This window comes from Bombina bombina, chromosome 11 (assembly GCF_027579735.1).
Source record: "Bombina bombina isolate aBomBom1 chromosome 11, aBomBom1.pri, whole genome shotgun sequence".
NCBI lineage: Eukaryota > Metazoa > Chordata > Amphibia > Anura > Bombinatoridae > Bombina > Bombina bombina.
The window spans coordinates 20,162,684-20,189,383 of NC_069509.1; the positions used below are offsets into that span (position 1 = coordinate 20,162,684).

Genomic DNA, 26,700 nt, shown 5'->3' on the forward strand with positions numbered 1-26,700 from the left:
AACAGTTTAGTATAGTGTGGGTGTTTAGTGACAGTATACAAATAAAGCTGTCAAAAAGCCGAAGAGCAGCGAGATCGATGACTATTAGTTATCAACAGTCTGCTGCTCATCGCCCCGTACTTGGTGCGCAGCTTTTTGACAGCTTTTTTGGTAACTATCGAGAGCGTATTCAGGTCCGCCGCCACAATGTTAGGCGATGTTAGGCGAGCGTATTGGTGCCGGCGAATGCAGCACAGTTGACGCTTTGATAAATAGGCCCCATAGAGTCTATGAAGGGAACAAAACAGGATGGAAATTTATTTTGTGGGCAAATGGATGAAGGGAAAGAGGAAGTTATCTGCCAGAATCTCTGTTTTGTGTGGTTGTTGATAGATTAGAAAACAGCAGAGGATACTTATAACACAATTAACAAAACTGTTTCGAAATCACAAAACATAATTAAAAGGGACAGGAAACCCCAAACTATTCTTTCATGATTTGGATAGATCATACAATTTTAATTAACTTTCCAATTTACTTCCCTTATCAAATTTGCTTCATTCTCTTGTTATCATTTGCTGAAGGAACAGCATTGCACTACTAGCAGCAAGATGAACGCATCTAGTCAGCCAATCACAAAAGTCAAATGTGTGCAGGCACCAATTAGAAGCTAGCTCCCACTAGTGTAGGATATGTGCGTATTCCTTTCCAACAAGGGACACCAAGAGAACAAAGCACATTTGAAAATAGAAGTGAATTTAAAAGTGTCTTAAAATGACCGGCTCTATCCGAATCATGTAAGTTTAATTTTGTCTTTCCTATCCCTTTTAAATATAGAGATAAACAAAACATAGAAGATGACTAAAATAGCTTTCATGTTTCATTCATACAAAGGAAAAGAGAACGTTATTGTGGTAATCGATGACTTGGATGACAGCGGTTCTGTAGTGAAGGACACGATTCTGCAGAACCAGCCCAGCATCAGGAGACTGACCAAGGACCTCTTCCTATTCAGTGTGCAGGATAAACAGTATATAAATGTAGATAACCATGGAGTGATGACTGATAAGCTGAATCCTATAAAGCAGCTCATCAAAAAAACAGGTACAAAATGTGCGTTTTATGTTTGTGCTTTAGATGGAAATATAGAGAGCAGAAATACAGACATGAGTCCACTATAGGTTACACATTGTAACATCACTCAGAGCTCAGAACATTTATATGTCAATTTCAAGGACAAATAACCACATACTAAACCTAAATGTGGGTGAGATGGATCCTCTTTTTTGTTACTATCCCATATACTGTATGTAATATATTATAGCAACAATAGTAATAATAAGAACAAGGGTCTCCAAGAGTCTGTTTGATCAGACTGTCTGGGAAATTAGAAATGATGTATGTGAAAAGGAACACATTAATGTACTTTGTTTTTATCTGCTACAGGGAGTGGGGCAACCAGCAAGGGGTTACATGAATGTATTATTCCTGGAATCTGGCAGCCAGACAAAGGAGCCGAATTATCAAGCTCCAAATGGAGCTTTATGCCCGTGTTTATGGCGATCATACAGGCTCTTCGGAAACACAAGTTATGAAGCAGCGTTCAATAGACCGCTGCTCCATAACCTGTCAGCCTGCTCTGAGGCGGCGGACAGACATTGCTAGAAATCAAGCTAATCGAATACGATTGGGTTGATTGACACCCCCTGCTAGCACCCACAAATCTGCAGGGGGCGGCATTGCACCAGCAGTTCACATTAACTGCTGGTGCAATGATAAATGCCGAGAGCGTATGCTGTAGGCATTTATCGAGGTGTCCCTCTTTCAAATTTTGAAATATTGGGAGGTATGTGACAGGCTCATCAGGCATCATTTACAACCATGACATATTGACATTCATTCACAGACAATCATTATAATTGTTTGTGAATGAATGTCAATATGTGATGTATAGTTCGTAGGAGGCATGGCATGACAAACTATGGTGGTGTGCCGCAGGATTTTTTTAATGTATAAAAGTGTGCCACGGCAAAAAAAAGGTTGAAAATCACTGGTATAGGGTAGGGCTTTTTATTATTTGGAGGGGCTTTTTTATTTTATTAGGGGGATTAGATTAGGTGTAATTAGTTTAAAAAACTTGTAATTATTTTATTATTTTCTGTAATTTAGTGTAGTTTTTTTTGTACTTTAGATAATTGTATTTAATTGTATTTAATTGTAGTTAATTTAGGGAATTGAATTATAGAGTAGTGTTAGGTTTAATTTTAACTTAGGTTAGGTTTTATTTTACAGGTAAATTTGTATTTATTTTAACTAGGTAGCTATTAAATAGTTAATAACTATTTAATAACTATTCTACCTAGTTACAATAAATACAAAGTTGCCTGTAAAATAAAAATAAACCCTGAGATAGCTACAATGTAACTATTAGTTATATTGTAGCTATTTTAGGGTTTATTTTATAGGTAAGTATTTAGTTTAAAATTGGAATAATTTAGTTATTTGTAGTAATTTTATTTAGATTATTTAAATTATATTTAAGTTAGGGGGGTGTTAGGGTTAGACTTAGATTTAGGGGATAATACATTTAATATAGTGGTGGCGACGTTGGGGGCGGCAGATTAGGGGTTAATAAAATTTAACTAGTGTTTGTGAGGCGGGAGTGCAGCATTTTAGGGGTTAATATATTTATGAGAGTGGCGGCGATGTCCAGTTCTGCAGATTAGGGGTTAAAAATTTTATTTTAGTGTTTGGGATTTGGTGGGGCCTCGGTTTAGGGGTTAATAGGTAGATTATGGGTGTTAGTGTACTTTTTAGCACTTTAGTTAAGAGTTTTATACTACGGCGTTGTAGTGTAAAACTCTTAATTACTGACTTTTAAATGCGGTACCAGTCTTTACAGGAGAGGGTCTACCGCTCACTTTTTGGAAGACTCGTAATACCGGCGTTAGAAAAATCCCATTGAAAAAATAGGATATGCAATTGACACAAGTGGATTTGCGGTATTTTAGAGTCTGGCCAAAAAGTGAGCGGTTCACCTGTACCTGCAAGACTCGTAATACCAGCGGGCGTTAGAAAGCAGCGTTGGGACCTCTCAACACTGCTTTTTAAGGCTAACGCAAGACTCGTAATCTAGCCGATAGTTTTTAAAGGAGCATTCTGTGCACGTTCCAGACAGTTTGTTGTTCCATGAGTTATTATTCGAATCAAGCAGGAGAGCGTCGGTGGCTCTGAATAGCTCCTGCATGACCGCACAAGATTTGATATGCAGACCTCATGTAAATGTCATCTCTACCGCTGTAGAGATTTTTTCTTTATCCAAATCTTGTTTTTCTGAAGCTGACTGCTTGGAGATTGAACGCTTAATTTTATCTAAGCATGGGTTCTCAGAGTCGGTCATTGAGACCTTGATCCAGGTTCGTAAACCTGTAACAAGAAGGATTTACCATAAAATATGGCGTAAATATCTGTATTGGTGTGAAACCAGAGGTTACTCTTGGAGTAAAGTCAGGATCCCAAGGATTTTCTCCTTTTTCCAGGAGGATCTGGAGAAGGGTTTGTCATTTAGTACTCTGAAAGCTCAGATTTCTGCATTGTCTATTTTGTTGCATAGCGTTTGGCAGATGCGCCAGACGTGCAATCTTTTTGTCACGCCTTGGTCAGGATCAGTCCTGTATTTATCCCTGTTACTCCTCCCTGGAGTATTAACCTTGATCTTAAAGTTTTTACAGAGGGCTCTGTTTATGCCTATGCATTCCTTAGATATTAAGATGTTATCTTGGAAGGGTTTGTTCTATCTACAGGCGACTAAGGACTTTTCATTAGTGATGTCACGAACATAAAATTTTGGGTTCGCGAACGGCGAACCGGGCGAACCGCCATAGACTTCAATAGGCAGGCGAATTTTAAAACCCACAGGGACTCTTTCTGGCCACAATAGTGATGGAAACGTTGTTTCAAGGGGACTAACACCTGGACTGTGGCATGCCGGAGGGGGATCCATGGCAAAACTCCCATGGAAAATTACATAGTTGATGCAGAGTCTGGTTTTAATCCATAAAGGGCATAAATCACCTAACATTCCTAAATTGTTTGGAATAACGTGCTTTAAAACATCAGGTATGATGTTGTATCGATCAGGTAGTGTAAGGGTTACGCCCGCTTCACAGTGCGCAGTGTAGGTGATATACCTGCCGTGACCATGCTTTGCAGACCAGGTATCAGTTGTCAGATGGACCCTTGCCCCAACACTGTGTGCCAGACATGCCATTATAGCAGACTTATATGGCTTTGGTGTTGCTTTTTGGTAATTAGAAGGCTGCTAAATGGCATAAATGGTTGTAAATGCTTCTCTGGGATCCCCTTTGTTCAGAAATAGCAGACTTATATGGCTTTGGCGTTGCTTTTTGGTAATTAGAAGGCTGCTAAATGCCACTGCGCACCACACATGTTTTATGCCCAGCAGTGAAGGGGTTAATTAGGGAGCATGTAGGGAGCTTGTAGGGTTAATTTTAGCTTAAGTGTAGTGTAGTAGACAACCCAACGTATTGATCTAGGCCCATTTTGGTATATTTAATGCCACCATTTCACCGCCAAATGCGATCAAATAAAAAAAGAATTGTTCACTTTTTCACAAACTTTAGGTTTCTCACAGAAATTATTTACAAACAACTTATGCAATTATGGCATAAATGGTTGTAAATGCTTCTCTGGGATCCCCTTTGTTCAGAAATAGCAGACTTATATGGCTTTGGCATTGCTTTTTGGTAATTAGAAGGCTGCTAAATGCCACTGCGCACTACACGTGTTTTATGCCCAGCAGTGAAGGGGTTAATTAGGGAGCATGTAGGGAGCTTGTAGAGTTAATTTTAGCTTAAGTGTAGTGTAGTAGACAACCCAAAGTATTGATCTAGGCCCATTTTGGTATATTTCATGCCACCATTTCACCGCCAAATGCGATCAAATTTAAAAAAAAACAATTTTTTTCGCAATTTTAAGTTTCTCACTGAAATTATTTACAAACAGCTTGTGCAATTATGGCACAAATAGTTGTAAATGCTTCTCTGGGATCCACTTTGTTCAGAAATAGCAGACATATATGACTTTGGCGTTGCTTTCTGGTAATTAGAAGGCCGCTAAATGCTGCTGCGCATCACACGTGTATTATGGCTAATAGCTTGCAGGGTTAATGTTAGCATTAGTGTAGAGATCAGCCTCCCACCTGACACATCAGACCCCCTGATCCCTCCCAAACAGCTCCCTTCCCTCTCCCACCCCACAATTGTCCCCGCCATCTTAAGTACTGGCAGAAAGTCTGCCAGTACTAAAATAAAAGGTTTTTAAAAAATATTTTTTTTAGCATATTTACATATGCTGTGGTGTAGCATCCCCCCTTAGCCCCCAGTCTCCCTGATCCCCCCCAAAACAGCTCTCTAACTCTCCCCATCTGCCTTATTGGTGGCCATCTTGGGTACTGGCAGCTGTCTGCTATTATTTCACAGTCAAAAAAGTGTTTTTTTTTTTTTAAATGTACACTACTGTTACACCAGATATGAGTGGTGGCACTGGGCAAGTGAGCACAGTATACGCTGTGTGCCTGACACACACGCTGGCAGACAGGCAACTGCAATCAGGGATAGGCACAGACCAGGGCTGTGGCTGACATTTTCCAAAGCACAGACGTTAGTGAAGGATACCAAGGTACATTTCAAATTAAAAACATAAAAAAAACTGGGTAGTGGATACATGGTGGAATAGCCATTCAGCAGAAGTGGTAGAGACAGTGATGTAGTTTAAACATGCATGGGATAGGCATAAGGCTATGCTAGATATAAGATAAGGCCAGGAACTAAGAAAGTATTAAAAAATTGGGCAGACTAGAAAGGCCAAATGGTTCCTCTCTGCCAACACATTCCAAGTCAGGAGAGCGACACTTTGCTGTCAAATGGGCTGCATGTTGGACGCCCCCTGGTCTAGTTCCACAAATACAAATTAGTCATCTAATCAAACAAGTTTAAAATAACATTTATATAAAGACTGCTTGTGGTATTACCTTTTATTTATTTTTTGGGTTTTATTGAGAGTCTGCAACTCTTGACCAAACCCACCCACCTTGATGTTAATTGCATTATCATCATGGTTGGTTACTTACTTGGTTACGTAAGGTTTGTCAGAGTAGGCAGCGGTCTTCCACCATACAGACACCAGCACCACGCTGCCGCACAGATCAAGGAATTGGGACGGGTCACGACTCACGGTTAGTTAACTGCAGGGAGCTTGCTTCTTCCCTCACTTTCCCTCTACTAAGTGTGGTGCCGCTTGGGTCAAGGAGGAGTGAGGACCAGCATTCATCTGTCCTACTCCTCCCTCCCGTCCACAAAACAGGTGGCGGACACTGCAAGGGCCAGTCACGGACACCAGTGTCCGTGTACGGACACCTTGCCTATCCCTGACTGCAATTAGATTACACAGGAAAAAAAAAAAAAAGCAGACTGATGTTCTAGCCCTAAAAAGGGCTTTTTGGGGTGCTGTCCTTACAGCAGAGATCAGATGAGTCCTTCAGGACTGTAGTGGACACTGAATACACTAGCCTAGCTATCGATTTCCCTATTAAATCAGCAGCAGCTACACTGTCCCTCCTCTCACTAAGAATGCAGCTTCCGAATGAATCTAAAATGGATGCTGTCCAGGAGGTGGGAGGGTCTGGGAGGGAGGGTCTGCTGCTGATTGGCTGGAATGTGTCTTTTGACTGTGAGGTACAGGGTCAAAGTTTACTCAATGATGAGGTATAGGGGGCGGACCGAACATGCTATGTTCACCGGGAACTATTCGCCGGCGAACTATTCGCAACATCACTACTTTTCATCAGTTTTCTGCTTTGTTTGTTTTCTTCTCTGGGAAACGCAAGGGTCAGAAAGCTATGGCTGCTTCTCTTTCCTTTTGGCTGAAGAGTATTATTCATTTGACTTATGAGACTGCAGGACAGCAACCTCCTGAGGGAATCACAGCTCATTACACATAGCGCTGCGGAATCTGTTGGCGCTCTACAAATAACCGATAATAATAATAATAATTAGGGTTGTTTATTCTTCCTGGGCCTTCAAAAATGAAGTTTCTGTGGAACAGATTTGCAAGGCTGCAACTTGGTCCTCTTTGCATTCTTTTTCCAAATTTAATACATTTGATATTTTTGCCTCTTTTGGGAGAAGGGTTCTTCAAGCAGCGGTGCCTTCTGTTTAGGTCACCTGTTTTGTCCCTCCCTTATCATCTGTGTCCTCAAGCTTGGGTATTGGTTCCCAACAGTAATTAATGATGATCCGTGGACTCACTGTATCATTAGAAAGAAAACTAAATTTATGCTAACCTGATAAATTTATTTCTTGACACGGTGAGTCCACGGCCCGCCCTGTTTTTTAGACAGTTTTCTTTGTTATATAAACCTCAGGCACCTCTGCACCTTGTGTTATTTTTTCTCTCCTTTCCCTTGGTCGAATGACTGGGGATTGTGGATAGGGAAATGATACTTAGCAGCTTTGCTGTGGTGCTCTTTGCCTCCTCCTGCTGGCCAGGAGTGATATTACAAACAGTAATTAATGATGATCTGTGGACTCACCGTGTCAATAAATAAATAAATTTATCAGATAAGCATACATTTTGTTTTTGATAGAGGTTTGAACAACACAGCTATAACTAAGGGGCAGAAACACATGAGAATTATTATTTTTTTACTTAAAAATAATTAATCTATCATTTGTATTTTCATTTAGCTTTTATACGCTTTCTCTCCATCATTTAATCATTACGTTATATGAACATATTTTGTGTAGATGTTGGGTACAATCGTGTAAACTCTTTGGGACTGATAAAAAAAGCTCTCTGCACAGGCAAGATGAACTAAGAAGTTTTGTCAGAACTGTGAGGTCCTTCCAAGAATTTTAGAAACTTAAATTTTACCTCAAAATATGTGCATTTCACTATGCAGGTTCTGAATGTGAAGTAGAGACCCTTATTTTGCAATATAAGGTATAAAAAAAAAATCCCAAAGATGTTTTGCGATTCCTTTCCATAGCGGGAGTTTTTGATCATCAAACTTTAGTATGTTTCTGACTTGTTACTTATGTTGTATTTTCCTCATTTCATTTTAAAAGCTGGCTGGGAAGAAACACACATCGTTATCCAAGGATATCAGGTAAAGATTTCATGTTCTCAATAAAGTATTCTGGATTAACCATGAATTAAGATCATGTATTTTTTTTATAATACTAAAAGAGGGATCAATTGTATACCAAGCATTGACAATTATTTTAACTTGAGTTATTATTTTTAATACGTATATTAAAAAAATATACAGGCACTAAATTCTGTTTAACACTATCATTCATCAAAATAGAACAATGTGTTGAATCATATTATGTTATAGTGTAATCAGGGGCGTATTAAGGCATAGGCCAACAAGGCCGGTGCCTAGGGCAGCAGATTTTTAAGGGGCAGCAGAATTTTGAGTGCCTAGGGCAGCACAAAACCTAAATACGCCCCTGAGTGTAATATAATATTTTGCAGATGAATATAGATTGTGAAGGGAGTGAAGAAATGAATCTCACTAATCTATTTATATATATTTTTCTTTTTAAAGGAGTCAAAGATACGAGAGAAATTATGGGTAAGAAATAAAATAGTATCTAGCATAATGTTTTAATGTGTGTAGTAGGTAAAATAGTCATTGTGAGACTGTTCTCAGACACAAAGTGGGTACTTCTTAAACATCACTGCTAGAAGTCATATTATGTTATAGTGTAATATAATATTTTGCAGATGAATATAGATTGTGAAAGGAGTGAACAAATGAATCTCACTAATCTATTTATATATATTTTTCTTTTTAAAGGAGCCAAAGATACAAGAGAAATTATGGGTAAGAAATAAAATAGTATCTAGCATAATGTTTTTATGTGTGTGTGTGTGTGTATATATATAAAATAGTATCTAGCATAATGTTTTTATGTGTGTGTGTGTGTGTATATATATATATATATATATTAGATTACTATTGGCTAGATTACAAGTGTTGCAGTACAGCTTTTAACGCTGAAAAAATGGCCATTCCAGCATAATGTCCAGGAACGCATATTACAAATCGTGTTGGTATAGCTGTAACACAAGCATTTAAGCCTGTAACGCAACGTCCATTCTGCACTCAAAAAAATTACATTTTTGTGTGGGCTTTTCATAGCACTGGTATAACAGGTTGTGCGTTCAGGCTAAAATGCTTGCGTTACAGCCTACCATCATACCGACACAATCCATACCGCCATCTGAGAGCAGTAGTTATGAATTTTGTGAAACAAAAATGTTTCACAAAACTCATAACTAAAATGTTATAAAGTAAACTAACACCTATAAACTACCTATTAACCCACATCGCAATCACTATTTAAAACGTATTAACCCCTAATCCGCCGCTCCCCGACATCGCCACCACTATAATAAAGTTATTAACCCCTAAACCTCTGGCCTCCCACATCACCACCACTATAATAAAGTTATTAATCCCTAAACCTCTGGCCTCTTACATCCCAGCCACTAAATGAAACCTATTAACCCCTAAACCTCCAGCCTCCCACATCGCCGCCACTAAATAAACATTAATTATTATTTTTTGTAATTTTAGATTTTTTTATTTTTTTCATAGTGTTAGTATTTTTTTAAATTTGTCATTTAGATTTTTTAATTGGTAGTATTAATAATTTTAATAGAATAGTAAGGTTAGGTTAATGTATAGGTTTATGTTAGGTTTATTTTTATTTCACGTAAGTTTTTATTTATTTTAAGATAGTTATATTGTAATTTTAATTTAAAGTTAGGGGTTAGTAAGTTTAGGGGTTTATAGTTTAATTTAGTGTTTTGCAATGTGGCGGGCTAGCAGTTTAGGGGTTATTAGGCTTATTTAGTAGCGGCAATGTGGGGGGCCAGAGGTTTAGGGGTTAATAGGTTTATTTAGTGGTGGCGATGTGGGAGGCCGGAGGTGTAAGGGTTAATAGGTTTATTTAGTGGTGGCGATGTGGGAGGCCAGAGGTTTAGGGGTTAATAACTTTATTATAGTATCGGCGACGTCGGGGAGAGGCGGAACAGGGGTTAATAACTATTATAGTGTCAGCGATGTTGGGGAGTGGTGGAATAGGGATTAATAACTTTATTATAGTGTCAATGATGTCGGGGAGTGGTGGAATAGGGGTTAATAGCTTTATTTAGGTGTCAGCGATGTCTGGGGCGGCGGATTAGGGGTGTTTAAACTTGGGGTTTATGTTAGGGTGTTAGGTTTAAACGTAACTTTTTCTTCTCCATTGACATTAATGGGGTTGCGTTACAGAGATTTTTCATTTTGCACTTCAGGTGTTAGTTTTTTTTCTAACACTCTCTCCCTATTGATGTCTATGGGGGAAAGCGTGCACGAGCACGTCAAATCAGCCCATGGATTTTGTGCGGTATGGAGCTTAACGCCACCATATCGCACACACAGGGAGGCTTTTCAGTAACTCGCAATGGCAGCGATATGGAGAGTGAAATAACGCAACTTTTTGGCGTTAGTTTCGCTCCCTGTTTAGCTCAAAACTCGTAATCTAGGTGTATGTGCTTAACTTTTGTATTGCAACTCAGTGAGCAAAACCAGGACTGCATATTCACATAGCCACCAAACAGCTTGAGAGGTGCTGTGCCACATACTGCTGTGCGGAACTTTACTAAGGGTTAACAGCTAGAGCTAGATTACAAGTGGAGCACATCTGGCGCTTGGTCTCCTGCAAGAATAAAGCACAATCTGGTATCACAAGTGGAAGTTTATTATTTTAACCAAAGCATCTTAACATGGACAAACCTTTTTTAGTGGTGCTGTACTTTTAATGAGAATCGCAGAGTGGGCTCTTAGCGCATTGTGCTCATATTACAAGAGGTGCGATAAGGGTTGCGCTCGGGCACATTTCAAAATACCACTTTCAAATGTAGCACTTTTGGACAACTGAAGTAAATGATTATCGCTTGCTTATTTGCAGAATAAAACACATGGAAATAAAGGATTTTAGTTGCATTTAGTCTTAGTACAAAGGAAACAAAGGTTTATTAATGAATAAATAATAGAATTGTGCAGAAATTAATTATTAGTTCCAAATTTTCAAGAAATTAATTACAGCCTGCATTAGTTTCTATGATTTGGTCAACAAACTTAGCTTAAGGAATTGTGTTAAACAAATTAAAATGCACTGCAGCCCCCAAAATATTAAATCTAACTGTTAACTTATTATAATAACCCCCCACAACAATTAACTCCGTTTGTACTGGTGTCACTGAAATTAAATGAATTGAATTAAATGAATGTATATATTTTTGTTATTATAAAATGCATTACAAATAAACATTGACCATTATATATAAACAAGAATATGAATGAGTTATTCCGTTCTTCTGTTACATAACCGATAATGAACAAGAAGAGTGAGTTATCTATGTTACATATAAACTAATCAGGCACATTTTATAAACATATACAAAAAGACTGGGCACCATTTGTAAGTCCAACCCTATGATAAAGGATCTGTTATTCATGTTTGTGAGATTATTTCCCAGATTACTTTTATTTGTACAAAGATTTCTAATTTGCCAGTTCTCATGTAGTGATATTCTTTATATAGAAGGATTTTATTAACGTTTGCTACCCAATCACTCTATGAGGGTGGCTCAGCTTTCTTCCATTTCAAGAGAATCACTTTTTTTTCCTATTAAACATTATTTGCACTAGGTCTAATACCTATTAATCACATTCTTTATGTATGTTATTCCATAGTGCTGATACAAAAATATTGATTTAATTACTATCTGTTTGTCGAAAGTAGTAAAAAAATTAGACATATCTTCCAGACTCCCCCACTGTCCACATTCTCTCTGGTAACCATGGGAGTGTGGGTAGTTTTTTTAAATTCTCAATGGAGTCAAATACCACTTAGTAAGAATTTTAAAATTCTGTTCTAAATATTTTGTTGATATGGAAGATTTAGCTGTTTGATTAAATATTATACCCTAAGGCCTAGTTTTCATTGAGGTGGTAAATTTAGAAACTGGTGGTAACAGACGAGATAAATGTTTTTACCACCAGTTTCCAAACATCACCTCCTCAATGGAAACAAGCCCTACGTTTTTGCACTATAATTATTGCCCAATACTTGCCTAGTTTCCATTGAGGTGGTAAAGTTTGGAAACTGGTGGTAAAATAAAAAATCTCCATAGACCGTTTTTATTGAGGTGGTAAATTGTGGAAATTGGTGATCAAAGAAATTATATAAATTTAAATCTAGGAAGAATGTTTATTTTACTACCAGTTTCTAAGCTTTACTACATCAATGGAAACTAGGGCCTAGTTTCCATTGAGGTGGTATATTGTAGAAACTGGTGATAAAAACATTGGGCTAGTTTCCATTGAGGTGGTAAAGTTTGGAAACTGGTGGTAAAAACATTTATCTATATTAAAGGACTAGAGTCCATTGAGGTGGTAAAGTTTATAAACTGGTGGTAACATAAAAAATCTTCTTTAGTGGAGATAGATGATTTTATCACCAGTTTCCACAGTTTACCACTTTAATGGAAATTAGTGCTGTTTCTTTTTATCTTTTTTTGAATTTGCTTTAACAAATGTCTCTTTTTTTCTCTTTTTCAGTGTGGATTAAACAGGATTGTCGTTGCATTAATTCTCTTTTTTATTGTTGTTATGATTTTAATTATATTGATGTGGAAAGTGTAATTATTTTGTGTCATATATTACAGATCCCTTTAGTATAAATCAGTATTATTCTTTCATTATCTCTCAATATCTGCTTTATCCTCACTTTCTCTCTGTTGATATGTGATATTCTGCAGCTGTCTTTTTTCCTTAATCTTGTCATTTTTGTATGTGATGTTCCAGCCTTGTTAATATTAGCTTTAAAGGGATATTAAACACCACAGGATATTAATGCAAACTGTTTAATTCCATTTAGTAAAACAACTTTGTAATACACTCTCATTATTTATTTTGTTCTCATTTCCTGTTATTTAATTCTGAATATTGTGGCCTTTCCAAATTATATTAAATATAGAAGTGCAGACACAGGTCTATTCCACACAGTCTTTGGCTGCACACTATAGTAAGGCATTTAGTTCTTGTGAACTGCTTATGCAATGCCACCCCCTGCAGATTCGCAGCCAATCGGCCCCTAGCATGGGGTGTCAATCGGGTTGATTTCGGTCTGCTGCCTCAGAGCATGCGGACAGGTTATGGAGCAGCGGTCTTTAGCCCGCTGCTTCCTAACTTCTGTTTCCGTGCGAGCCTGAAGGCTCGCATGGAAACAGGTGCATCAAGCTCCATTCGGAGCTTGATAATCTGGCCCCATGGTCTCTTCTTCAACCACTCCCTCAACCTCCAGGGTCAGACAGAAACATGTCACTCTCCCTCAGACTCCGCCTCCCCTGTAGCATTCATATATGGGGTCTCCATTCCTGCCACACTATGCCTGAGAACAGAAATGGAGGTGGTATTGACATTCTACTTTCCCTCACTTCACCATTCAACAAATAACCCCATCTGTTTTCTCACATTTTCTCCTTTATGCTAAATTCAGGGTGATAAGACCAGCTGTCCTCCGCGCTTCACTGACAGGCCAGGAAGATCTTCAGCACTCTCTCAGCTGAAGCGACCTCTGTAAGTGCAGGGCTGAGCTGCAAGAAGTGGCTCTCACACCTATCCCAGCCATGAACTGGTTATTTCTCCCACATATCCAGCTCAGGGTAATTAATAAACCCTGACACATAGTTTAAAACCCTGTCTGGGCAAATCTGTTAGAGCTGTACAAATGAATCCAGTTATTTACTCTGTCATCAGATCATTTATAAACTCTCAGTCTGGCACAAAATCTCAGTCTGCCTTATCCCTGAGCACACAATAACGTTCACATCAGACTTTCTTTCATGTAATTGGCAAGAGTCCATTAGCTAGTGACATATGGGATATACAATCCTACCAGGAGGGGCAAAGTTTCCCAAACCTCAAAATGCCTATAAATACACCCGTCACCACACCCACAATTCAGTTTTACAAACTTGTGAAGTAAGTTTGTGCTAAGATTTCTACGTTGATATGCGCTTCTCAGCATTGTTGAAGCCCGATTCCTCTCAGAGTACAGCGAATGTCAGAGGGACGTGAATGGAGTATCACTTATTTGAATACGATGATTTCCCTAACGGGGGTCTATTTCATAAGTTCTCTGTTATCGGTCGTAGAGATTCATCTCCTACCTCCCTTTTCAGATCAACGATATACTCTCAATTTACCATTACCTCTACTAATAACTGTTTTAGTACTGGTTTGGCTATCTGCTATATGTGGATGGGTGTCTTTTGGTAAGTATGTTTTTATTACTTAAGACACCTCAGCTATGGTTTGGCACTTTATGCATTTATATAAAGTTCTAAATATATGTATTGTACTTATATTTGCCATGAGTCAGGTTCATGTATTTCCTTCTGCAGACTGTCAGTTTCATATTTTGGGAATGTAAACATTTTAAGAAATGTATTTCTTACCTGGGGTTTAGTCTTTTTTTCAATTGACTACTTCTTGCAATTGCGGGTATTATGCCCGCGGGTGCGTCAAATGCTAAACTTTATTGCGTCATTGTTGGCGCGAAAACATTTTTTGGCGCGAAAGTATACGTTTATGACGCAACTTCGTCATTTCCGGCGTCATACGTGACGCCGAGACCTTTCACATGGCGGCGTTATTAGTGACGCAAGTGTGTCATTTCTGGTTATTTTTGGCGCCAAAAAAGAGTTTACGTTACGTTGTGCGTCATACTTGGCGCCAAACTTTTTCATTATTTCAATACCCCTTGTTTGTTTGCCTCTTGCTTTTTGCTTTCAGAGGCCTATGCTATTGCATTTTTTCCCATTCCTAAAACTGTCATATAAGGAAATAGATAATTTTGCTTTATATGTTGTTTTTTTCTCTTACATTGTGCAAGATGTCCCAATCTGATCCTGTCTCAGAAGTTTCTGCTGGAACATTGCTGCCTGACATCGGTTCTACCAAAGCTAAGTGCATTTGTTGTAAAATTGTAGAAATTATTCCACCAAATGTCATTTGTAATAGTTGTCATGATAAACTTTTACATGCAGATAGTGTTTCCATCAGTAATAGTACATTGCCAGTTGCAGTTCCTTCAACTTCTAATGTGCATGATATACCTGTAAATTTTAAAGAATTTGTTTCTGATTCTATTATGAAGGCTTTGTCTGCATTCCAACCTTCTAATAAACGTAAAAGGTCTTTTAAAACTTCTCATTTAGCTGATGAAATTTCAAATGACCAACAACCAAATGGGTTTTTCCCATTCCTGAAGCTATTTCTGATATGACTTCTAGGGAATAGAATAAGCCAGGTACTTCTTTTATTCCTTCTTCAAGGTTTAAAAAATTGTATCCTTTACCAGCAAAATCTATAGAGTTTTGGGAAAAAAATCCCCAAAGTTGATGGGGCTATTTCTACTCTTGCTAAACATACCACTATTCCTATGGAAGATAGCACTTCCTTTAAGGATCCTTTAGATAGGAAGCTTGAATCTTATCTAAGGAAGGCCTATTTATATTCAGGTCATCTTCTCAGACCTGCTATTTCTTTGGCTGATGTTGCGGCTGCATCAACTTTCTGGTTGGAAAATTTAGCGCAACATGAATTGGATTATGACATATCTAGCGTTGTTCGCTTACTGCAACATGCTAATAATTTTATTTGTGATGCCATTTTTGATATTATCAAAATTGACGTTAGATCCATGTCTTTAGCTGTTTTAGCTAGAAGAGCTTTGTGGCTTAAATCTTGGAATGCTGAAATGACATCTAAATCTAGATTACTATCTCTTTCTTTCCAAGGTAATAATTTATTTGGTTCTCAGTTGGATTCTATTATTTCAACTATCACTGGGGGAAAAGGAGTTTTTTTGCCTCAGGATAAAAAACCTAAGGGTAAATCTAAGGCTTCTAACCGTTTTCGTTCCTTTCGTCAGAATAAGGAACAATAACTAAATCCTCCCCCCAAGGAATCTGCTTCCAATTGAAAGCCTTCCTCAAATTGGAATAAATCCAAGCCATTTAGGAAACCAATGTCAGCCCCTAAGTTCGCATGAAGGTGCGGCCCTCATGCCAGCTCAGCTGGTAGGGGCAGATTAAGGTTTTTCAAGGATTTTTGGATAAAATCTGTCCAAAATCATTGGATTCAGAGCATTGTCTCTCAAGGGTATCGAATAGGATTCAGAGTAAGACCTCCTGTGAGAAGATTTTTTCTCTCACGCATCCCTGTAAATCTAGTAAAAGCTCAGGCTTTTCTGAAGTGTGTTTCAGACCTGGAGTCTTCAGGGGTAATCATGCCAGTTCCTCCTCAGGAACAAGGTTTGGGGTTTTATTCAAACCTATTCATTGTACCAAAGAAAGAAAATGTATTCAGACCAGTTCTGGATCTAAAAATTTTGAATCGTTATGTAAGAGTACCAACTTTCAAGATGCAGACTATAAGGACTATTCTGCCTTTTGTTCAGCAAGGACATTATATGTCCACAATAGACTTGCAGGATGCATACCTTCATATTCTGATTCATCCAGAACACTTTCAGTTTCTGAGATTCTCTTTTCTAGACAAGCATTACCAATTTGTTGCTCTTCCATTTGGCCTAGCAACAGCTCCAAGAATCTTTTCAAAGGTTCTGGGTGCCCTACTATCTGTAATCAGAGAACAGGGTATTGCGGTGTTTCCTTATTTGGACGATATCTTGGTACTAGCTCAGTCTTTACGTACTGCAGAATCTCACATGAATCAACTAGTGTTGTTTCTTCGGAAACATGGTTGGAGGATAAATTTACCAAAAAGTTTTTTGATTCCTCAGACAAGGGTAACCTTTTTAGGCTTCCAGATAGATTCAGTGTCCATTAAAATTGGTCTCAGCATGCCGGCTCCTTCAGTCTCAGTCATTCCCTTCAGTGGCTATGTGCATGGAAGTTTTAGGTCTCATGACTGCAGCATCGGACGCGATCCCCTTTGCTCATTTTCACATGAGACATCTACAGCTTTGTATGCTGAATCAATGGTGCAGGGATTATACAAAGATATCAAAATTAATATCCTTGAATCCCAATAGATGACACTCTCTGACATGGTGGATAGATCACCATCGTTTGGTTCAAGGGGATTCTTTTGTTCACCCCACCTGAACTGTGATCTCAACTGATGCAAGTCTTTCAGGTTGGGGAGCTGTTTGGGGATCTCTGACAGCACAAGGGGTTTGGAAATCTCAAGAGGCGAGATTACCAATAAATATTTTAGAACTCTGTGCAATTCTCAGGGCTCTTCAGTTCTGGCCTCTACTAAAGAGAGAACCGTTCATTTGTTTTCAGACAATATCACAACTGTGGCTTATGTCAATCATCAGGGTGGGACTCACAGTCCCCAAGCTATGAAAGAAGTATCTTGGATACTTGCTTGGGCGGAATCCAGCTCCTGTCTAATCTCTGTGGTGCATATCCCAGGTGTAGACAATTGGGAGGCGGATTATCTCAGCCACCAGACTTTACATCCAGGGGAGTGGTCTCTCCATCCAGATGTGTTTTCTCAGATTGTTCAGATGTGGGGTCTTCCAGAGATAGATCTCAGGGCCTCTCATCTAAACAAGAAACTTCCCAGATATCTATCCAGATCCAGGGATGTTCAGACGGAAGCAGTGGATGCGTTGACACTTCCTTGGTGTTATCATCCTGCTTTCATCTTCCCACCTCTAGTTCTCCTTCCAAGAGTGATCTCCAAAATCATCATGGAACAGTCTTTTGTGTTGCTGGTGGCTCCAGCAAGGCCACACAGGTTTTGGTATGTGGATCTGGTTCGGATGTCCAGTTGCCCACCTTGGCCACTTCCGTTACGGCCGGACCTACTATCTCAAGGTCCGTTTTTCCATCAGGATCTCAAATCATTAAATTTGAAGGTATGGAAATTGAACGCTTAGTTCTAAGTTATAGAGGTTTCTCTGATTCAGTGATTAATACTATGTTACAAGCTCGTAAATCTGTTTCTAGAAAGATTTATTATAGAGTTTGGAAGACTTACATTTCATGGTGTTCTTCTCATAAATTCTCCTGGCATTCTTTTAGAATTCCTAGAATTTTACAGTTTCTTCAGGATGGTTTGGATAAGGGTTTGTCTGCAAGTTCCTTGAAAGGACAAATCTCCGCTCTTTCTGTTTTATTTCACAGAAAGATTGCTATACTTCCTGATATACACTGTTTTGTACAGGCTTTAGTTCGTATTAAGCCTGTCATTAAGTCAATTTCTCCTTCTTGGAGTCTTAATTTGGTTCTGAAGGCTTTACAGGCTCCTCCATTTGAACCTATGCATTCTTTGGACATTAAACTACTTTCTTGGAAAGTGTTGTTTCTTTTGGTCATCTCTTCTGCTAGAAGAGTTTCTGAGTTATCTGCTCTTTCTTGTGAGTCTCCTTTTCTGATTTTTCATCAGGATAAGGCAGTTTTGTGGACTTCTTTTCAATTTTTACCTAAGGTTGTGAATTCTAACAACATTAGTAGAGAAATTGTTGTCCCTTCCTTATGTCCTAATCCTAAGAATTCTTTGGAGAGATCCTTACATTCTTTGGATGTGGTAAGAGCTTTGAAATATTATGTGGAAGCTACTAAAGATTTCAGGAAGACTTCCAGTCTATTTGTTTTATTTTCTGGTCCTAGGAAAGGTCAGAAGGCTTCTGCTATTTCCTTGGCTGAAACTTTTGATTCATCAAGCTTATTTGGAGTCAGGTCAGGCCCCGCCTCAGAGAATTAGAGCTCATTCTACTAGATCAGTCTCCACTTCATGGGCTTTTAAGAATTAAGCTTCAGTTGATCAGATTTGCAAAGCGGCAACTTGGTCCTCTTTGCATACATTTACTAAATTCTACCATTTTGATGTATTTGCTTCTTCGGAAGCAGTTTTTGGTAGAAAAGTTCTTCAGGCAGCTGTTTCAGTTTGATTCTTCTGCTTTTGATTTAAGTTTTTTTCTTTCAAAAATTAAAATAAACTTATTTTTTTGGGTTGTGGATTAATTTTTCAGCAGAATATGGCTGTTTTTATTTTATGCCCTCCCTCTCTAGTGACTCTTGAGTGGAAGATCCACATCTTGGGTATTGATATCCCATATGTCACTAGCTCATGGACTCTTGCCAATTACATGAAAGATAAGCCCCTAGGGAGGACAAGAGGTGGAGGAATTACCGGAGGGGAGCTCCATTGGTAACTGGGGGTTTTGGATACCCCTACCCTCATAAATTAAATGGGCTGTAACTCCAGTCCCCAGTAACGAATCACTTTATGTGGCATCTGGGGACTGAGAGCTTTAAAATGACAGCCTGGAAGTACAGCCACTCTACCGGGATCACCCCAAAACCACCACCCCTGGGTACTGGGATTCTGTGGGACTGTGACTTCTATGGAGGTGCCAGCCTATCTGGAGGGGCGGGAATGGTGGGAAAATTGTGGGATTGTCCAGTGCCTTATCAAGATGAGCTGTGTGTATAAAAGATGTGTGTGTTTGTCAATAAAGCTCAGTTCTTGTTTCACCTGAATGCTAGTATGTCTAGTTATTTGGGTGGACTCCTGCTAATTTACTTCTTCTCCGCTACATAGTGGCCCCTTGTCTGGTAGGGGAAGGACCCTCTGGCAGAGTTACCTAGTCTGGGTAGCACCCTGAATACTGGTGCTGTCGGGCATCAGGGGTGGCTACAGGCTGTGGTCACTTGCCAGCTACATAGCTGCAGTAGGCAGGGAGGAAGCAGGACCCGTTTGGTGGAGCTACCCAGTTGAGGTAGCTGGGGTATCCATCACAGGGGTTATTTAATAAGAGTATAAAAACATGTGATACGGGACGTGTTTTGCAATACTGCTGGTATTGCTTCCTCAAGGAAGTAATTACTGGCGGTATTGCAAAACGTGTTCAGCATCACATGTTTTTATACTTTTATTAAATAACCCCCAAGTATTTTGGAGTTTTTTTTTCTGTGGATGTTATTCTAAGGTGTTTTTTATGATACTTAACACATTCACCTAGATTACAAGTTTTACGCTAAACAGGGTGCAAACTAACGCCAAAATAGTTGTGTTATTTCACTCTCCATAGCGCTGCCATTACGAGTTACTGAAAACCTTCTATGTGCGTGCGATATTGTGGCGTTAAGCTCCATACCACTCAAAATTCAAGGGCTGGTTGGACATAGACATCAATGGGGAGAGAGTGTTAGAAAAAAACACCTGAAGTGCGGAATTAAAACTCTCCGCACTTCCTCGAGCTTTCAGCCTTTCCCCTAACCTTTTCTCCTTTAAACGCTCCCTAAAGACCTTTTTATTCAGGGAAGCCTATCTCCAAATCAGTAACAAATGAATTCCACTTGCCTAATAGCTGCCCTCATCTAACTTAACACTAACATCATTCCCACCTCTGCAGTCCCCACCTCCTGTTTCTCACCCTCCTACCCATCTAGATTGTAAGATCTCACAGGAACAGCGCCCTCATTCCCCCTCTATTTGTTTGTTAAACTTTGTCTGTTGTCTTTTATATTGTATTGTACTGTACTTTTATCTTTGTATCCACGGACAGTGCTGCAGAATCTGTTTGTGCTTTATAAATAAAGAATAATAATAATAATAAATGATAAAGATCAGTCTGGGGCAGTAAGATATCAAGATGGAGATTAGTCTGGTGCAGTAATATATGAACATGAAGATCAGTCTGGGGAAGTAAGAGATGAAGATGAAAATCTGTCTGGGGCAGTAATATATGAAGATGAAGATCAGTCTGGGGGAGTAATAGAGTAATATATGAAGATGGAGATCAGTCTGGGGGAGTAAGATGAAGATGAAAATCTGTCTAGGGCAGTAAGAGATGCAGTTGTAGATCAGTCTGGGGCTGTTTCGTAAGTATTTAAGTAAAATCCCTGACTATTGTTTATATTATATTTTTATTGTATTTTCTATAGGTATAGAATTATTTAGAACAGACAGACAGTATGATTAAAAACAACACATTTTCCACAATTTCTGTGCTGTATATATTTAATTTTGGTTAAACATAGAAAAGGTGTTTCAATTAAACAATGTAATAGCATCAGCACAAGTAAAACTAACAGAGTGGTCTCATTGTGGTGCACGTATGTTAGCTCTGCTATGTAAACATGGTAAAGGTGCATTAAACAGAGGAAACGTCTATAGGTCACATACAAGAAATGTTAACATACTGCAAGAATTGTAAATAATGTATCAAGCACTGAATATAATTGTAGGTAATAAAGCCTGATGTTTGATGAAAATACTCATGTTTAGCTATTGAGACTCTTAGAATGACAACTGTAAATGTGCAGGCGAAGAGCAAGACACAGTTCTCGGGTATAAGGTGTTTTTATGCATTTTAAGCAGAAATAGTCATTTTTCACACATGTAAATGTAAAATTAAAGGGATATTCTAGTCAAAATGAAACGTTCATGATTTAAGCTACTTTCTTATTTACTCCTATTATAATTTGTATTTGTTCTCTTTGCGTCTTTATTTGAAACAGCAATAATGTAAGCTTAGGAGCCAGCCCATTTTTGGTTCAGCACCTAGGTAGTGCTTGCTGATTGGTGTCTAAATGTAGCAACCAATCAGCAAGTGGTACCCGATGCTGAACCAAAAATTGGTCAATTCTTAAGTTTACATTATTGCTGTTTCAAATAAAGATACCAAGAGAACAAAGAAAAAGTGATAATTGGATTAAATTAGAAAGTTTCTTAAAATTGTATGCTCTATCTGAATCATGAAAGTGTAATTGTGACTAGACTATCCCTTTAATGTTTAGTTTGTCTAAAGGAGCTGTAATACCTAACAATAAAGCCAAATATTTGGGATTCCTGATCCATGGTGTCTCTCTACTTAATTGGTTTCTAGTTAAGTCACACAGTAAGACAGAGTGACACAATTTATTTTGAGTGTCTTCTCAAGATCAGATATGGATAATCACTTTCACACCGTGAAGGAGTCATGGGGTGCCTATATAACAACAATGTGGCTTTTTCTTTATTAAAAAATAATACAAAAAGAATCTGAAAAAATATTGGGGGAAGCATTATACCAGTAATTCCCTTAAAAAAAATGGTTGTCCGCATTCTACAGACTCAATGGAAATGAGGGCTGGTCTTCAAATTTTTCCAGTGCTGCTTTTTATTCCCAGTCTGGGGTATAATCTAGTTGACTTGTTTTATAGAATATACAAATCTGCTACATTCAGTAATGTTCCTGTGCATACTTCTTTGAGTGTGAACATTTCACATTCCAGCCTCTAACTTACATACTGTAAAATGATTTGTGCACTAATGCACTTGAAAGGAATTGTTATAACTTCTGTCTGGTCGCTTTATGTAAAGAAAAGATCAGTAATTGGCACATCATGAAAAGGGAAGGTATACAAATTACATGGCCTCTTTAGGAGTGGGTGCTATGAGAAACAGCTGTTGTGTTTCTAGTGATATTTAAATAGGAGGTTGTAACAATATCGGTAACCGGTGACTGTCTATTAATCAGCGTGGCACAGAGGACCACAATCAGAATGACGACAACAATAAACACCAACCAGATAAAGTATTTCTGGGGAAAAAAAAGGGAAAATGATTAGAATGTGTTTGAGATCTCTGGTGGATAAAAGAAATTAATTAGAGCATGTCCTTTAAGACTAAGGTTGTCCTTTTAACATGATTTCATTAAAAAAAAAAAACATTTCATTTTTACATTAGCTTATTATCTAATTAAAGGACATAAAAATGAATAAAGGGCTAGATTACAAGTGGTGTGCTATTGTTTACTTGAGTTGCGATAACCAGTATCACGACTGTGCTAACTTGAGTGTTTATTACAAGTTGAAAGTAAACATGTTCTCTCAAGCGTTAATACAATTTACGCTTGTCTAGTTAGTGCGACTAAAGACCCTGTGTAAAGGCTAAAAAAAACAACATAAATGCAGTAAAATAAAGTTACACTCATATATGTATACACTATCTGACAAAAAGTATTCATATAAATACTAATATAATTTTTTATAAGGGTTAAAACTTATATGACAAGGTATTTGAATGGAAATGAAATATACCAAAATGGGTCTAGATCAATACTTTGGGTTGTCTACTACACTACACTAAAGCTAAAATTAACCCTACAAGTTCCCTTCAAGCTACCTAATTAACCCCCTCACTGCTGGGCATAATACAAGAGTGGTGCGAAGCTGCATTTAGCGGCCTTCTAATTACCAAAAAGTAATGCCAAAGCCATAAATATCTGCTATTTCTGAACATAGGGGATCCCAGAGAAGCATTTACAAACATTTGTGCCATAATTGCACAAGCTGTTTGCAAATAATTTGAGCGAGAAACGTAAAATTTGTGAAAAAGTTTGTGAAAATGTGAATGTTTTTTTTTATTTGATCGCATTTGACGGCAAAATGGTGGCATGAAATATACCAAAATGGGCCTAGATCAATACTTTGTGTTGTCTACTAAAAAAAATATATAAACATGTAAAGAGTTATTCAGGGATTCCTGACAGATATCAGTGTTACTATGTAACTATCGCTAATTTTGCAAAAAAAAAAAAAAAAAAAGCAAAGAACATGTAAACATTGGGGGGGGGTAGTTATCAAGCCGTCTACTTTTCTGGCTTCGCCGGCCCAATACGCCCGCCTAAGCTCGCCTACCTTCGCCGCCGCGGACCTTGAATACGTTCGCCTAAGTTATCAAATAAAGCTGTCAAAAAGCCGCGGGGCGATGAGCAGCGGACTGTGACAGTTATCACTCATCCGATCTCGCTGCCCTTCGGCTTTTTCCCAGCTTTATTGCTAGCCTGTCACTAAGCACTCACACTAAACTGCACTGTTCTACCCCCTATACCGGCGCCCCCGGAGCCCCCCGCAACTAAATAAAGTTACTAACCCCTAAACCGCCGCTCCTAGACCCCGCCGCAACTCTTATAAATGTATTAACCCCTAAACCGCCGCTCCTAGACCCTGCCGCAACTCTTATAAATGTATTAACCCCTAAACCGCCGCTCCTAGACCCTGCCGCAACTCTTATAAATGTATTAACCCCTAAACCGCCGCTCCTAGACCCTGCCGCAACTCTTATAAATGTATTAACCCCTAAACCGCCGCTCCCGGACACCGCTGCCACCTACAGTATACCTAGTAACCCCTATCCTGCCCCCCCTACACCGTCGCCCTCTATTATAAAATTATTAACCCCTATCCTGCTGATCCCGCACCTCTCCGCAACTAAATAAATAGTTTAACCCCTAAACCGCCGCTCCATGAACCCGCCGCAACCTATATTAAACCTATTAACCCCTATCCTGCCCCCCCTACACCGTCGCCACCTATAATAAATGTATGTCAGGATTTTACCATTCTGTACCTTTAACAACTAATTATCATACTGCTATTTAAGGCTCCACCTACTGTTGAACGTTGCTTGGTAATTTGTTCAGTCACCCACTGTTCCTGAACACTTCGCACCCAGCTATTCCCTCCTGTCTAAGTTGGGATTCCCTGCTTCTGATACTAGTTCTTGTTACTCAAGTCTTGTGGTTTTGCAGCTCCACAACTTTGTTCCTGTCTCTCTCGCTGCTTGCTTCCTGCTTACTCGCATGCTGGTCCGTTGGCGTGTGACGTCACCAGGTGAATCCGCAGCCGCCACACACTCTCACTGAATCTCGGCACACGCTGTGTGCATTTCTTCTCCGGTAACTCCGCTTCTGCTCCACTTTGAGGATACTATTTGGGAAGTCGGTTTGTATACAATATCATCTGGATTACCGGTCTGTATTACCAATTTACAAATAAGGATATCTTGCCTTTCATGTCATTTGCTACTGCTTGCCTCAAATAATCAAGTAATCAAGTCTACCTGCCATACTAAGCTATTAACCAGTATATCTCATGCACTTGCTGTTACATGTACTATTCCGCTTGTGATTCACTATATTGACTTGCACAGTGACTTTTGCCATATCTATCATTTGCCTAAATAGCACTACTCCATTTGCATTAACCTCTGATGAACTTTATGTGCCTAAACTGACTTTAACCAACGAAGCTACTCTGCACAACTCTATCTAAAGTGTGTGTGTGAGCCTGTGCAAGTTATGTAAATATTTTATATGTGTGTGATGCGAGTCTACAACTCATTTGGATGTGAATAAGATTCTCCCTAAACTTTGGATTCTGAGTTATCCTACATTACCATACTATATTACTGTTTAGCTCTTATCCAACTCCTTTTGGTATACCATCTTCACTCTGTATCCTACAGTAGTGACCCTCAGATCTATGAGCATAACAGGGTTCACACAAGTTAGATCTTAGTGAACCCGAGGTAAGGTGTGAGACTGAGTGGTCCTGCATGAACAAGGGTACTAGTTCATACTTAAACATTACATATTACCAAGCCTATAAAGATAACTAGTACTTTGTTTAATGGATATAACAGAGCTTTACAATAGGGTTGGCTCCCTAGCTCAAAGTATGGATCACATGATACAGGGACTAAGGGAGATACAATTGGAGAACCAAAATATCAGAAAATTCATAAATGAGCAGCTTGCCAGTAAACCTCCTGTAGCTGAAAATTCAGCTGAACCTTTAATTAGCCCTCCTGAAAAATTCTCTGGGGAGAGAGCTTTATTCAGGGATTTTAAGAACTCTTGTACACTGATGTTTACTCTGAAACCTAAATCATATCCAACAGATAGGGTCAGGGTATTAACTGTTATCTCATTCTTACGTGGTGAGGCCAGGTCTTGGGCTAATACCTATTATGAAAAGGATGACCCCATCTTAAATTCTCTCGATGCATTTTTTTCTGCCATGTCTCTGCTTTATGAGGATCATAATAAACAGAACACAGCAGAAACAGCTATTAGGTCCTTACGTCAAGGGAAGAGAGTCGTGGAAGAATACATCACAGATTTCAAACGTTGGGCACCAGACACTCAGTGGAACACTCCAGCCTTAAGGAATCAATACCGATTAGGTCTCAGTGAAGCAATAAAAGATGAGCTTGCACGTGGTATCATTCCTGATGATTTAGAAGCCCTCATGACACTTAGCATTGGTATAGACCGAAGATTAAGGGAAAGAAAATCTGAAAGATCCTTCAGTGATGCAAGTTACAGAAAACTACCCACTTATCATGCTACACCTTCAACCTTGCCAGCAAGGTCCCTTGATGAACCTATGGATGTAGCAGTGATTCGTGCTCCTCTAAAACCAGAAGAAAAAGCTAGGCGCAAATTATTGAACCTTTGTTTATACTGTGCTGACAAAGATCACACTGTTAAGGATTGTCCAATACTTCTTCGCCAAAAGAAGGGTAAGACACCTCCTAGTTATCATATAATCAATATGGTACCTGATTTCACTTCTCATTTGTCCCTTCCTCTCTCCCTACAGTGGCATCACCGGAAGATAGACGTACAGGCCGTAGTTGACTCTGGCGCTTCTGGGAACTTTGTAGATATTTCTTTTGTTGTTAAAAATAAGATCCCACTAATAAAAAAGAGTGTTTCACTTGCTATACGTTTGGTTGATGGCTCACTATTCAGTTCAGGT

General features: G+C 38.8%; 1 protein-coding gene across 2 annotated transcripts in view; it reads left to right on the forward strand.

The window, feature by feature from the left end:
• LOC128642453 (uncharacterized) overlaps positions 1-13,018 on the forward strand; it is a 34,555-nt gene extending 21,537 nt beyond the window's left edge. The window contains exons 3-7 of one of the 2 annotated variants that reach the window (XM_053695223.1): positions 874-1,083; positions 8,127-8,167; positions 8,612-8,638; positions 8,864-8,890; positions 12,680-13,018. In XM_053695223.1, the coding sequence (XP_053551198.1) occupies positions 874-1,083; positions 8,127-8,167; positions 8,612-8,638; positions 8,864-8,890; positions 12,680-12,763 (389 nt within the window). In that variant the 3' untranslated portion in view covers positions 12,764-13,018. The remainder of the gene's footprint in view (positions 1-873; positions 1,084-8,126; positions 8,168-8,611; positions 8,639-8,863; positions 8,891-12,679) is intronic. The other variant, XM_053695224.1, reaches the window with a different exon arrangement.
• Positions 13,019-26,700: the final 13,682 nt, after the last annotated feature.